Genomic DNA, 14,255 nt, shown 5'->3' with positions numbered 1-14,255 from the left:
GATGACGGTGCCTGAAAGAAGCTGCCAGGGATGGCGGAACTTTAGAGAAGCGCTCGCGCTCGCGCTCTGACGTCCACTCGGGGGCAGCAGAGAGGGATGACGGAGGGAGGGGCCCCAGGGACGGGACCTGGGCAAGAGCAGGCTACTCAAGCCAAACCAGGCTGATCTTCGGAGCGAGGGGCGGAGCCCGAGCTGACTGTGGCTGGGTCAGGACTCCAGCAAGACCTGCCCCGAGCGCTTGGGAGGCGGGGCCCGAGCCTGGTGAGCAGGCGCCCAGGGGACAGATGACGGAGCTGCGCGGAGTCCCAAGAGGTCCGCAGGGAAAAGAACCCTCCTCGCTCCTCTGGACGAGGCAGCGCCTCCCTCTTGTCAGTCCCAGCCAGGTCCCGTAGTGACTTCCGGTGACCCCCTCAGAAACCCTCTCATGATCCTTCTCACACGCCAAGTGATCTCATCATGCTCGCGGCTGACCAGTTCCAAATCCTTATCTCCAGCCCAGACCTCGCCCCTGCATGTCAGCCCAGGAACATCACTCTGGCGTCCCTCAGGCCCCCTACATTCAGCCTGTTCCAAATGACCTCAGCCATTCCCAGCCTGGCCCTTTTTCCCTATGTCAACCATGCCTGCCACCCTCCAGAGGATCCAGCCTGAAACCTAACCACTACTGTGGATGCCACCTCTTCTCTCTTAGCAATTTGCATCCAATACTCATGAGGGCCTGGAAAATCTGCCCATTTCTCCCCATTGTCACTGCTATCACCTAGTTAAGTAACCCTGCAGCCTGGCCTCCCTGCAGCCGGAAGATCTGACACTCGTCTCATGCCATCACTCTCCCTTTAACCATCAGCCATATGGCCAGATCCCAGTTCTCTGCAGACACACCCTTGAGAGTGACCACAGCCTTCCACATTGTCCATGAGGGCTGCTGACTACCCAGAAAAACTGGCAGTCTTAGGAACTGCTAATCCAGGATCCCTAGTGCACCCTTCACAACCCCTCTGTTCCAGCTCCATCTTCTTTGACTCTGGGTTCCTGCCTGTGCCCTGACTCCAGTCCAGTAGGCCCCCACTGGCCTTACCAAGATACCTTTGATGTCTCTGTCTGGTGAACTTCTACTCAACCTTCAAAACTCAGGCCTCGTGTTACCTTCCCCAGGAAGCCTTCCTGATCCTCAGATGCTGTGTTTCTCAGAGCCTAGCTCATTCTGCCAGCACTTAACAGACCCGGGGCCTAGGTCTCAGCAGTGAGCTTCAACCAGCCTGGGGAAGGGGCTGGCATAGGTATATGATGATGTTGGGCAAGTAAGTTCTCTCTCTGGGCCTCCAGTCCAGAAAACCAAGAGTTTAGACAAAATCTAAGTTTGGACCTGATGATGCCTTTCATGAGAAAGGCCCAGGTTGGTGCGGAACAGAAGAGGTGGTGGGCTGGTGAACAAAGAGGAGGGTCAAGGACCAACATATTGCAGGACATGGAACACTCCCCCTCTACCAGGCAACAGTTGAGGCAGAGGAGCTGCTGCCTCTGGGATCAGGTGCTGTAGGACATGGCCAGGTAGTTGAGGGAATTCCAGACTTGAGGGCTCAGGGACTACAGTCAGGACAGCAAAGCTTGAACTGGGGGCAGGGCCATCATAGGCATAGCCAGGCTCTCCTTGACCACCAAGCTCCTCCTCCCCTGCCCTGCAGTCCACCCACTATTCCTCTGCCCCTTATAATTCAGTCCCTTAGGATTGTTTCCAGGGCTTAGAGAGCAAGTAGTGTAGGTATAGGGTATGGCCAAACAAACAAAACCAAATAAATGTTCGTGGGAGAGAAGCCAAGGGGTGGCCAAATTTCAGAAACCCACTCAGTGAGTTTCAGCTCAACCCTGAGCCAGTGTCCCCAGGGCCTGTCCTAACTGGTCCAGGGAGCTGGGCTGGGGCTTCTGGGGACAGAATCCCTTCCCTGTCATGTCTTGAACACATGTACAGATACACATAGCAGTGGCTTCTTTACTCCCTGAAGTCCCTTTTCTCTGAAGAATATTTACAAACATGGAAAGAGTGGGGGCAGCTTCCACCACCAAAGAATGGGTAGGGGAGTGGGGGGCAGTGCTAACGCTTCCGCACAGGGAAAGAATTCCTGAGGAGGGCCAAGGGCTCAGGATGACTCTGGAGCCCTGAAAAGCCCAGGTGGTTCCAAGCAGTTCCACCAGTAGGCTGAGTCTGGATGTGACTCAGACCAAGTCGGTAGTAGGTGAGCCCAACTGCTTAGAGGCCAGGAGCAGGCGAGTGGCTGCGCTCTCCGACTCAGCCTGTAGCCGCCGGTTGTTATGCCTCAGGCTCCGTACCTCCTCCTCCAGGGCTGCCCTGTCTGCCTTCTCCTGGGGTGGGCAGGGAGGAAGGAAGGTGTCAAAGCAGCTGGCCCCTTTTCAGGGGCAGCCCTGTGACTCCCCACATCCCCAGTCCATCCTTCACCTTCTGCAGGTCCTCCTGCAGTTTCCTGAGCATGGACTCCAAGTGAGAGACCTTCTCCGAGAGGCTCCCAGACTCTGTCCTAAGGACATGAGGGTCAGGACTCAGTAGGACCAAAGCAGGGGCAGCACCACAGCTGGCCCCCCGTCCCACCTGAATGAGAGGGGCACACCCACCCTGTCTCCTCAGACTGAAACATAACAAGCTGAGCCCAGATAATGGTCATATGGTGCTCAACTCTAGAGCAAAGGCAGGAAGGGGGTTCACATTGGCATGGGAAAGGGCCTTACTCAGCATCAGACTTTGGAGTTCCCTTGGAGTCTCCACTCTCTGGGATGGGCTGTCCTGTGGAGGCAGCGGAACCATGTAGTCCGGTCAAAAAGGGGAAAAGAGCACTATCCTAGGTCCCACCCCCAGCACCTGGTAGCCTCACCCTCCCTGGACAGTGACTCCAGAATGGTGTTGCAAGTGGAGGCAATCTCTGAGATGGACTGCCACTCATCCTCCAGAGTCTCGCTGCCTGCCTCTGACATGACTGTAGGCACGAAGAGTGGGCTCAGATCGGGGAGCCAGGAGCACCACCTGCTCTCCTCCTAAACCTTCCCTACTGTGGACTCACTCTTGCTGATGGAGTTCCGCAGAGACAAGGTTCGTGGCAGAAAGGAGGCCCTCAGCTCTGGAGCTGGGTCATCCTTGTCCTCAGAACCACTGAGACAGCTAGGCCCATCCTGGGGGGCAGAAGTGGATGTGGGTTTAGTGATACCTATTGTCACCACTGTGCCATTGGACTCCAGAGCTTTGTTTCTGCTCACCTGGGTGTGGGGTGTCTCCCTGTCAGCACCAGGTGTTGATGACTTGGCTGTGGTGGCCAAGAGGAGGTCTGGAGTGGTGTTGGGCAGGACTGGGGCCTCATCTGACAGGGAGCTAGGGAGAGCAGAGGGGTGCTCAGAACCGGAAGCTGCCGTCACAGAGGCTTGGAGGAGAGGGAAGGCCAAGAGCATGCACCTGTGGGATGAGGGCGAATTCTGGCTATGCAGGAACTCAGTCCGCTCCTCAGCCAGATCCTGAGGCCCTGGAGGGCTACTGCCATCTTGCAGGCACAGATGCAGCAGCTGCTTTGTAACAGGCAGCAGGACCACCCTTGGTGCTTCCTCCTGAGCTGGTTCTGGATCCCCTGGATCTGGGGCCCCTCGCCGGCTGGGCTCCTGCAGAGACAGCCTGTACAGCTCCGAAAAGCTCCTGGTGGGGGAGGGGTAGAGTCAGGCAGGGATCCCCAGTTCTCTAACCTACTGCATCACCAGCCCCACCCCCAGTTTCTGCTGAGGCACACTTCCAAAAGAGGAGGGCTCAACTGTGGTGACAACAGTGAAAACTGTTTGCCTGGTTACTGGCCATTTTTTGAAGGCATAGTTCAAATTCCAGTGTGACCCCTGTGTATCCTGAACAAATCACTCTGAACATCAATTTCTCCATCTGTGAAATGGGGATAAAGTGCTGACCTCATAGCATGCTGTGAGGGTTCAGATAACACAGACACATAACTTGGCATCCAAAAACTTTGCCAGGAACCAAATCCAGACCTTTTCTTTTTTTTTAAGCAGATGTGCCTGTTTCTGTACTCCTGTGAGCTAAAAATGGCTTTTTTTGTTGTTGTTAAATCATAGCTGTGTACATTAGTGCAATCAAAGGGTACAATTCGCTGGTTTCATATACAATCTGGAATATCCTCATCAAGCTGTTCAACGTAGCCTTCATGGCATTTTCTTAGTTATAGTATGTAGACATTTGTATTCTGCCTTTAGTAAGTTTCGCCTGTACCCATTCTAAGAAATCAAAAGACTATTCAATGAAATTTCAATTCAAATTTCAGTGTCCATAAGCAAAGTTTTAGTGGAACACAGCCACACTTACTCATTTACCTACAAGTACAGAGTAGTTGCGGCAAAGACCAGAAGACCCAGAAAACCTATAATATTGTAATATTTACTACCTGGCCCATCACAAAATAAGTTTGCCTACATATGGCTTAGCATAGGAAGGAATGTGCGTGTGAGGAGAGGAGGCAGGGACTAAAACTAAAAAAAAAAAAAAGGGACTGGGAGCTGCGATCCAATCTTTTGAGCAGTGAAAACAAAGTGTTTAAGTGGTTGCATTCTACATATGAGGAAAGTGCAATTTAGAGAAATTAAAAGGCGGGGGATTCTACCACAAAAGGTAAAGGCTGCCATACGGGATTCTGGAGGAAAAGCTGCTGGCAACATGAGAGGCACAGGCGGGGTAGTGACCACTGCCCAGCCCTCGCGCGTCCCCAGCACGCTGACCTGCGGGGCCGGCCGCTGTCGTCGGGGGGCAGGACGGTGACGCAGACCTTGGGTGCTGAGTGCAGCAACTGGGCGGCGGCCTCAGGACCGAGGCTGGGCAGCGTCTGGCCGCACACGCGCAGCAGACGCGCCCCGGGACACAGCCCCGCCGTCTCGGCGAACGTGAAGCGCTCCACATGCGTGACGAAGCCCTCCGCATCCACCTCGAAGCCCAGGCGACCTTGGCCGTCGCGGGGCAGGGCCAGCTCGCGGGTCTCACAGCCCCTGCTCACCAGCTGCGGGGCGGGGTAGGGAGTGGGCGGAGCTGCCCAGAGGCTGGGCCACCTCAGCACCGCCCCAGGACTCCGCCCCAGGCCGCACAGATGTTTCCACAGTCGACCAGGGAAGCATTAGCAACCCACCCGACAGAGGAAGATCTGAAGCTTTGAGACTAGAAGTCGCTTGCCCGAGGGCCGCCAGTGCCAACTTTGCCAAGCTCCCAGGCTGGCTTTGCCCCCTTGCCTTTCCCTTTCGCAGGAGGGTGGCAGGAAAGAGGGATTCCAAAGGAGGCTGTCCCTGACTCTCGGAGGGGCTTGGGCGGCAAGTGCCCAGTCATCTCGCGCTTACTCCCGAGCCTCTGTTTCCTACTCAGGCTCACCTGTAGGCGCGCCACCACCTCTCCCACCGCTTGGCCCGGAGGACCGTCGAACCGCAGGGTAATCGCCTCTCCACGGCCGTGGTACAAGTCGAGCTGCAGCTCAGAGAAGGTCCAGGCTAGCACGTCGCGACAGGCACAGTTAAAGACTACGCGGCCGTCGCGCGGCGCCACCAACACAAAAGCCTCGGCCGAGATGCCCAGTAGGCAGGGTACCTCGATGCCATCGGGGCCTCCAGCCTCGGCCCCGGCTGCAACCCGCGCCCCAGGCGCCGCGCGCACGCCCCACACCAGCGAGCCCGCCGCCTGCAGCTCGGCGCCCTGGCTCCGAGGGGATGCTCGGCGCCTCCCGCCCAGGGAGGGCAGGCCGAAGCGCGAAGCGGAGTCCAGCGACGTAGTGGTCACTTCGTTGGTGGCCAGGTCCTGAAGGTACTGCTGGCGCGTGCGCGTGGCCATGGCATGGAACTGGCGTGCGTGGCCGGCCGCCTGTTCGCCATTGAGCGCCTTGGCCAGCAGGAAAGCCCGGAAGTCCGCGTTGGCCGCAAAGGGGCCTCCACCGCGGGGCAGGGCTGGCCCAAAGGCCGGGGTGTCCTGAGTGCGGCTCACGGCCACCCTGCGGGTAGAGATGCCATAGTAAGGGGTAGCTAGGCTCAGTGCCCACGGAAGACCTGAGACCACCGAGGCGCCCACCTGTAAGAGGTATGTGGGGTGCAGGGAGCGTGCGCCCGAACCACCAGGAACACATGCTGGAAGTGGGAGCGGATGGTGGTGGGGCAGAAGGGCTTGCTGCCAGGTTCCTGGAACACGATGGTCACAATGTCGTTGCCGATATGGCGCTTGCGCAGGAGCTGGGGGACAGATGAGGGGCGTCAGGGGGACCATGAGACCCCCAGGTCCCTCTCATTCAGGCAGGGCAAAGCCAAGGTGCCAATGGCTTCCCACCTGCCCAAATGAAGGCCTGGGGGTGTTTGTCTTTGGGAGGGGGCCATCAGAGCAGAGGGTTGTTGGGGTCAACAGAGTTCAGGCCAACTAAGGCTCAAGTACTGTCACCTACACAGCCCTTTCAAAGATTCCTGAAAAGCCCCACTCCCATCTTCCCCCTTCGCACCTGCTGCTGGTTGTTAGGGGTATAAGGCAGCATCGTAGACACATGGAACATGATCTCATGGTCCTGGTACGTGGTGTAGAGGGAGTGTGTGCCCGTGGAATCCGCTGTGGTTGGGGACACGGAGGGAAAACAAGAGGAATCTGGGTGGCTTGAACCTGCCATCCCTGCCTGCACTCAGATGCCTCCCTGTCCCAACCAGCAGATGGCCAACCTCTCGTGCCACCAGCCAATGCCCAGCCCACAAGGTCAAAGGGCCTCAGCCTTGGACTCCCTCTTTCCCCTCCCCACACAGGCTCCAGCCCATGCTAGGGTACAGGGGTTATCAGGGTGGTGAAGTAGAATAAAGACAGAAATGAGAAGTGGTCTCAGAGGGAGGCAGGGGACAGATGTCCCAGAAGAAGACAGATGTTGGCCCACACACAAGTGTGTGGCATGCTGGAAGAGTGGAATGTAGGCAAGAGGTGCTCAGTCACACACACCCCAGGGGTGCTGGGGTCCTTCCTTTCAACCAGGGAGGTAGGGGTACCCTTCTTTCCCCCATCTCAAAGGTTGGGCCGCTGGAACTTGTCCTGTAAAGGAACGGTACCCACAAACCACCTTGGCCCCAGCTCAAGTAATTCTAGCTCCTCCTCTCAGCCCATAGCTTTGCCCTTGCACCCCTGACTCATGTCCTCAGCTTACCCAAAGAACTCTCCAGTCTCCAGCCATAGCCCAAGACAAAATGCACAAAGGAGTAATAAGGTGGTTAGTTTTGACCGAAGAAGCCTACCCTCAGCTTGGGTCTGCCCCCACCCCTCCTGGGCCTCACTTTTGGTGTCCAGCTGGGCCCGGTAATTCTCAAAGCCTTTGAGCCGCACCACATCACCCAGCAAGGTGAGGAATTGCATGAAGGCTGATCCTGCATCCTGGTTGTTGTACATCTCCTCCTCTGAGCCCTGGCCTGCCCGGCAGTACAGGATGCCCACTTTGCGCTGGAAGCTCAGCTGGAGAAGAGGGTGGGCAGAAAGCATAGTCCTCAGGCCCCTGCCAGCCCCACCCCCACTATGTCACAGGGAATGAACAGGACACTGGCCCAAAGGCTGGGTTGCCTCAGTGTGTGGTCCTGAGCACCAGCCCTTTAAGCCAATTATGTGCTTGCCTGTTGAGTGAGTAGTCTGTCCTGCTCCTAGTGCTCAGCAGGGGAGTAGAGAAGGTCACCGGTAGGAAGGGATGGATGGGAGGGGAATGGTTCTCATATTTCTTTTTTTTTTTTTTTTTTTTTGCAGTTTTTGGCCAGGGCTGGGTTTGAACCCACCACCTCTGGCATATGGGGCCGGCTCTACCCCTTTGAGCCACAGGCACCGCCCATGGTTCTCATATTTCAAAAGAGGAGATGATTCACAGAAAGGACCCTGCACACAGTGTACTTGCTCCCAGTAAATGTTCACATTGTCATTTCACATTTCACATTATCTCAAAGCTAGACTGTCCTCCCCACCCTTGAATCTGAGGCACCCTCACCCCAACTTCTGCAGACTTTGAGCCATGTGCCACCTCTACCCACCTCTGTTCTGTTTCTGTGTTCTCTCTGCTCCCAGCTCCCTTCTGTGGATAACCACACACAGCTCAGGGCGCTCTGACCCCATTCAAACAACCCAGGTTTCCCTACAGCTCTCGCCTCCCTTCCCATAGCTAAGCTGGTCTACACTCAGTCCCCACTTCAATTTCATCCCTCCCAACCCTCTGTAGCCCACAAATGTGGCCCCCTCTTGGCCATAGTTAGCACTGGGGACAAGTGGACCCCCCGCTCCCGCCTGGGCCTCTTCATCCACTTAATTGCAGCTCTTCCCCCCTTAGTGGCTGCAGCAGCCACCTGATGGAACAATACCTCCATCTCTGCCTCAAGCCCAGACCCTCCCCTCCCAAACTCCACAGCTGTTTCTCTAGCTTCCTAGGTGTCCTTGTTTGGCACCTAGGCACCTCATCTCCTTGCTATGACCTCCTCACTCTACTTGTCTTCCATAAAAACACCACTCCCAGTGGCTGAGCAGCTAGGGGAGCTCAACACTCCACACTCTCCAGTCAGTTACAGGGCCACCCATTCTGCCCCTGCCACTATTGCTACCAATCTAGCCTGGACAACTGCAAGAACCTTCCATTTGACCCCCTGCACTCTTGTCTAGTCCCCATGCTGCAACTACTATACCTCTCAGGTGTGCTTTGAATCCTTCCATGGCTCCCCAGTGCCCATGGGAACAAATGCAAATTTCTCCCCATCCCATCCCACCGAGCCCTACCCCAGCCACAATGAACTGTCCAAATGTGACACACTTTCAGTCTCTAAACCTTTACACAAGTTGTTTTGCCCAGAAAACCCTGCTCAACCCTGTCTACCTAGAAAACACTGGCTCATCTGGACTCGAGCTCTTATGTTTCCTCTGTGCTGGGAACCCTGGCTGAGGAAGGGCCATCACCATTGCCTTTGTGCCCCCAAGGAGCCCTTGACACCCCTCTTTGGCTATTATCCTGCTTCTGTATTTCAACAATTCAGTGGGTCTCCCTCTACTACCCAGCTGTGAGCTACTCAAACACCTGGTCTAGACCTGTCCCCAGCAGCCGGTCTGGGGGCTGGCACCAAGAAGGTGTGAGGAAATGTTTGTTGAATGACTGATGGATTGAATGAAACAGAGGAGGAGACTCAGCCAGTGGGCAGCTTTCTACAGAGTAGAGAATGACTTCCAACTGGCCTGATGTCCCAGAGTGGACTGGGCAGCTCCAAGAAGCAGTGAGCACCACATGTTGAGGGGAAACCAAGCAGAGGCTGCAAGACACATTGGCCAAAATTGATGAGGGCATTGCAGGAGTGGTGGGGTCACTCAGACCAGGGCTTCTAGGACTGTAAAGTACATATGCATCACCTCGGGAGCTTTTTTTTTTTTTTATGAGACAGAGTCTCTGTGCCTGGATAGAGTGCTATGGCATCATAGCTCACAGCAACCTCACAGCAAACTCTTGGGCTCAAGTGATCCTCTCGCCTCAGCCTCCCGAGTAGCTGGGACTATAGGCACCCGCCACAATGCCCAGCTGGTTTTTCTACTTTTAGTAGAGATAGGCCTCATTCTTGCTTAGGCTAGTCTCGAACTCCTGAGCTCAGGCAATCTACCACACCTGGCCTCCTCATGATTTTTTTAAAGGGCAGACTCTGATTTAATAGGCCTGGAGTGGGGGTCCAGAATCTACATTTCTCACAAGCTCCCAGATGATGTGGGTGCTGCTGGTCTTTATACCTCACTTTGAGAATCAAGGTTCTAGATGACTTCTGATGCCTTCTGTCTGAAAAGCTAGTTCTGAGGTCACAGCCCAGGCCAGGGTCAGGGTCAGAGCTAGGGGGCTGAGAGCTAGGCACCCTGGATTCAGACCAGATCTAGCTATAAGGCTGGAGACTCCTTGGCTACTCACCACTTGCTCGTCCAGTGTGAGCAACGTGCGAGGCACCTTGGGTGAAGCCGAGCCCAGGCGCAGACAGGTTGGACTCAACCTTGGTGCCACATGCTCCAGAAGCTTCCTTGGGGACAGGCCCCGAGGGGGCCCTGGTGGCAGTGCATCCTCTGAGATGGTGCCACGGAGGGTCCGGAGCTGAGGATGGAGAGTAGGGGAGCTCAGAATCCATACAAGGTACAGGAAAGGCAACCCACAGCCTGAACCAATGACCCCAGCCCACCTGTGTGGTCCGCACGATGATGCGGTAGCTGTGCAGGGTGCCCCCTCCGCTGCCTTCCTTCTCCTCCCGCCGCAGGCTCACTGCCACTGGGCCCAGCACCTCGTCCAGCCCAAAGAAGTTCTGGTGTTCTAAGGGGTCAGGCTGTGAATGATGGGTCCCACCCAGGCAGTCCTGCCCACACCACCATGCCCATCACTAAGTACAGCATCAGGCTCTAACTCACCACCAAGTGTAGGGCCTAGGCTAAGCCCCGCCCCCTCTGTAGCCCCTCCCACATCACTTATCCACCCAGAACTAGAACCAGGGGCTAGGCCTAAATCCTGCCTCAGTTTTGCCCACTATGCCCACATTCTCCCTTCCTGGTCCTGAAGCCCTTTCTTGGCAGCAGTGCTGAGAACCAAGAATCCCAGGTGCAGGGCTTTCAGGCCTGAGTCTTCACCTCACAGGAATGTAGACAGGAAATAAACCCCCATCCTGAAAGGTTGAGGATGAACCAGATGGAGGCAGAAGTATTCCCTGGCTTGGGGGTGACAGGCCAGGGTTGGCCTTAAGGAGTGGGTTAATTGTGGGTCCAGAAGGACCCCAGCTCAGCTCCTAATCTTTCTTATGGCCAGGGACTTTAGAGGGAAAGAACAGTTGATAAGTTCTACTGTGTGTACTACAGTGACAGGGACCTCTGCCCCAGACCTTCCTGCCCCTCCCTGGGCTTACGTTCCCCTCACCTTTGCCATAGAAGTACTTGCGGTAGTAGCCAGCACCCAGGTCTGCGTGCTCCAAGCTGTAGGCTGAGGTTCGGTTCTGTGGCTCCTCCAGTATAGACACAGCCGCATTGGGCAACGTGGGGGGCACAGGTGGAGGTGCTGGTCCACCCAGGCCTAGCTCACCCTCACCCCCAAGCTCACACACAAAGCCAGGGGCCCTAAGCAGCAGGTCTGAGCTCACAGCCAGGTCCTCAGCTGAAGCCAGTGTCCCAGAGCTGGCCTCAGTGTGGCCCCCTGTTCCTCGTGGCCTTGGAGCCCAATCAAAGAGTAGGCTCTGCACATCATAGTGGGCAAACCATCGAGGCTCAAGCACTGGCGGGAAAGCAGGTTCTGGTTCCTCTGCTGGCAACCCCAGAAGTGCCAGTGGGTCAGTGAACAGACGTGTGGAAGCTGTAGCAGGGCAGCCAGCCTCCTCGTGGCTGTGAGCTCGGGCACGGGGGCTGGCTGGCGTGGGGGGCCTGGCCTCGCCTGCATCGCTGCCACTGCGCAGTAGCGGGCCCCGGGCTGTCCTTGGCTCAAAGGTGTGTGGTGTCAGTGGAGGCCGTGCTGGCTGGCGCAGCTTTCGGGCGAAGAGGTCATCTGTGGGTGCAGGGGCCATGCCCCGCCGAGGGCTCCCCACACCACCGGCCCACATGGGCATGCTCTGCCGGCCTTACTCTCCGGGACCCGGGCCGCATTGGCGGGCACAGGTGGTTAGTGCCCAACCGGCAGGCCGAGGTTGCAGCAGCAGTTCCTGCCCTGAAAGAGGAGGGGGCTACTCAGAGGGACCTGGGGAGAAAACAGGAACCCAGGCCCCCAACCCGGTCTTCCACCACCCGGTTAGCTTCCGGCCCCCTCCGAGACCATCAAAGCTGCTTCCGCTTTCATGGCCGCTTTCATGGCCACTTCCTCGTCTGCCTAGGGCTGAGGTTTCCAGCCCCCTCCCCGGCTTATCTGGGCTGAGCCGGGGGCTGGGCTATTGCGCCTTGGCCCTGAGGGCCCTGGCACCTGGGCAACTCTGGGGCTGACAGTGTCTCCTGGTTCCCACCCACACAACTTGGCCTTGGCCTGGGCTCAGGGTAAGGGTCCCGCAAAGGCCTAGCCCAACTAAACAGACAACTTGTCTCTGGTTGACGGGAAACCCATTTGGCCACTGGTGTCTGGGTCTCGCCTACTTGACAAAGGGAGGACGTCCTGTCCCCAGAGACCTTCCTCCCTGCCCCCCTACTTCCTTCAGGGTCCCTGGGGAGCTAAGCACCCAGAGGCCTGGTCTCAATGCCCTAGTCCTCACAGCCTCCGTACCTCAAGGATGTAGGGGTTCCCAGGGAGTAGTGGCAGGGCAGCAGGAATAACATGAAGACTTCCTTCAGCACAAGAAGTGGCCCCAATTCTGGGCCCAACTCCCACCCCAGCCCCCACATCCTGAGAAAGGTGCTGGGGTCACACCAGCTTAGTCATGGGACCCAAGTCACCTTGGGTTCAAAGACAGGCCCAGGCCCACTCTCTTGCAGGCTGCTATGCCTGTGCCTGGGGAAAGAGAGGAAGTCATACTGACCCAGCCCCACTGCTGGAATTGGGAGCCCTGCCGACCTCTGCCTACTTGGTCTCACTGATGTGAACAGGAGGTCGGAACTCCAAGTGACAGAAGGTCAAAGTGCAATGCTCTTGCCTGAACCAATTCCATGTCAGAGCTAGGATCTCAGCTTGGTCTATCAGTCTCCAAGGCCTAAACAGAGCTGCACCTGCCCACTGCTGTGTGTTTAGGTATAGGATGAGTGGAGGTTGGACTGAGGCTGAAGGTCTCACAGGATGTAAAACTGAGACATCCAAGGCCCCGGGGTCCTGTTTAATGGGGAAATGTGACAAAACCAGAGGCAGATGCAAAAGGTGGGGTGAGAACTTGAGGGGAAACCATGCCATGGTAAGCCCTGGATGGGGCAGGTAGCCAGGACAGGGACTTGAGCACCCTCCACTGGGGTACAGGCATGTGACAGTTGGCCTCTGTGCATCATCCAATGGCGTCACATGGAGCTGGGCTCCATGCACCCCTTGGTTGGGGCCTTGAGAACCAAGCAAGTGAAGGCCTCCCTAGCTTTGCAAGCCTCCTACCTTGGTTTCTCCTAGGATAAGTTCTGATGCTGACCTTGAACTGCTGTTTTCTCATCTCTAAAATGGGGTTAAATATTTCTGTCCCCTGTAAAGACTGTTGGGACGTTGAAGGAAGAGTGAAGCAAGTGGGTGCTTAGCCATATATGTGCTTGGCAGATCCAGGCCCTGGCCCCATATGCCAAGCTCTGGACACATGCATGCTTGAGCCCAGACCCTGGTGTGGGAGGGTGGGGGAAAGAGGTCATGAGGGTCGTTTATGCAGGCCCTGCTCTATGTAAGATGAGGTCTGCCCGCTGTGGGTGAGCTCTATTGTGTGTTTGCCCAGCTTGTGAGCTGCCTCTTGTTCTGGCCCTGCCTTGCAGGGTGCTCTTGGGCTCTGCTTCCCACCCTGCAGCTTCACACAGGGTCCATTGAGGCCGGAACATTCCTCACGGCCTGTGTCACTGGGGGGGCTGCCCCACCCCCACAGATCCGGAAGGCCTGGCTGGCCCAGGAGGAGGCGCTGGCCGCTTCCCAGCACATCTGGAGGTCATGACCCCATTTCTGCGGCCAGGGGGCGCGACAGATGTTTCCTCCCAGGCCAGGCCAGAGACTGGGGGTGGTGTGCAAAGGCTGGGGAGGAGGCAGGGTAGTAAGAAGGGGAGCCGCAGAATAGAGGGAGCCCCATACACATTTGGCAGCAGGGGCAGTCGCCAGTGCTGCCGAGAGGAGCCAGTAGCTGCCGCATCCACTCAGGTCACTGGCCCGGCTAGGCCATCTCGCAGAGGAGGGTATAAGGGTGGGGAGCCAGAGGCAGGGGACTGGACAAATTGACTCTGGACTGAGCTGGAGTCCGGAGGTTGGGAGTGTGCAGGCGGCGAACTTGGCGAGGAACCCCACCATGCTCACACACCACCGGGGCCCACAGCTGGACCATCTTCTCCCCTGTCCGGTCCGACAGCGGTGCCTCCCGCACCCTCCACCTCCCGCCAGTACCTCTGGGGCTCCAGCCCGACAGCCGCCTCCCGCGCTGGGGTCCCGCTGCTGCTCTCCCGCTACGGCTCCCGGCGCCGGCTCCGCCTAGGGGCGGAGCTTTTCCGGGGGCGGGGCCCCATTGGAGGGGCGGGGGCAGCCGGGAGTCCGCCGCGGGAAGCGCCGCGGGCGGGGATTCAAGGCCTGGAGGTGGTCAGCCAGTCCCTAGGCAGGCTTAGC

General features: G+C 57.2%; 1 protein-coding gene across 1 annotated transcript; it reads right to left on the bottom strand.

Moving 5' to 3' along the window:
• Window positions 1-2,206: 2,206 nt before the first annotated feature.
• SIPA1 (signal-induced proliferation-associated 1) lies at window positions 2,207-14,133 on the bottom strand. The gene is made up of 16 exons (XM_053561716.1): window positions 14,040-14,133; window positions 10,938-11,714; window positions 10,216-10,343; window positions 9,954-10,130; window positions 7,324-7,498; window positions 6,516-6,619; window positions 6,098-6,255; window positions 5,411-6,020; window positions 4,774-5,048; window positions 3,458-3,691; window positions 3,265-3,376; window positions 3,072-3,180; window positions 2,886-2,987; window positions 2,743-2,797; window positions 2,456-2,534; window positions 2,207-2,361 (listed from the first exon to the last, which is right to left on the bottom strand). Exons 2-16 carry the CDS (start codon window positions 11,614-11,616, stop codon window positions 2,215-2,217), a joined length of 3,144 nt encoding a protein of 1,047 aa, XP_053417691.1. The 5' UTR covers window positions 11,617-11,714; window positions 14,040-14,133; the 3' UTR covers window positions 2,207-2,214.
• Window positions 14,134-14,255: the final 122 nt, after the last annotated feature.

This window comes from Nycticebus coucang, chromosome 14 (assembly GCF_027406575.1).
Source record: "Nycticebus coucang isolate mNycCou1 chromosome 14, mNycCou1.pri, whole genome shotgun sequence".
Classification (NCBI taxonomy): Eukaryota; Metazoa; Chordata; class Mammalia; order Primates; family Lorisidae; genus Nycticebus; species Nycticebus coucang.
Note: the sequence above shows the minus strand (reverse complement) of the source record. Positions and strands in the feature narration are given on the sequence as shown.

Excerpts from the sequence above, each read along its gene's own strand:
- SIPA1 (XM_053561716.1), bottom strand. The coding sequence starts at position 11,616 with ATGCCCATGTGGGCCGGTGGTGTGGGGAGCCCTCGGCGGGGCATGGCC. Across the intron at positions 7,499-9,953 it reads TCACACTGGACGAGCAAGTG|CTGAGCTTCCAGCGCAAAGT; the intron begins GTGAGTAGCCAA and ends CCTCTTCTCCAG. Across the intron at positions 3,181-3,264 it reads GGGAGACACCCCACACCCAG|GATGGGCCTAGCTGTCTCAG; the intron begins GTGAGCAGAAAC and ends TCTGCCCCCCAG.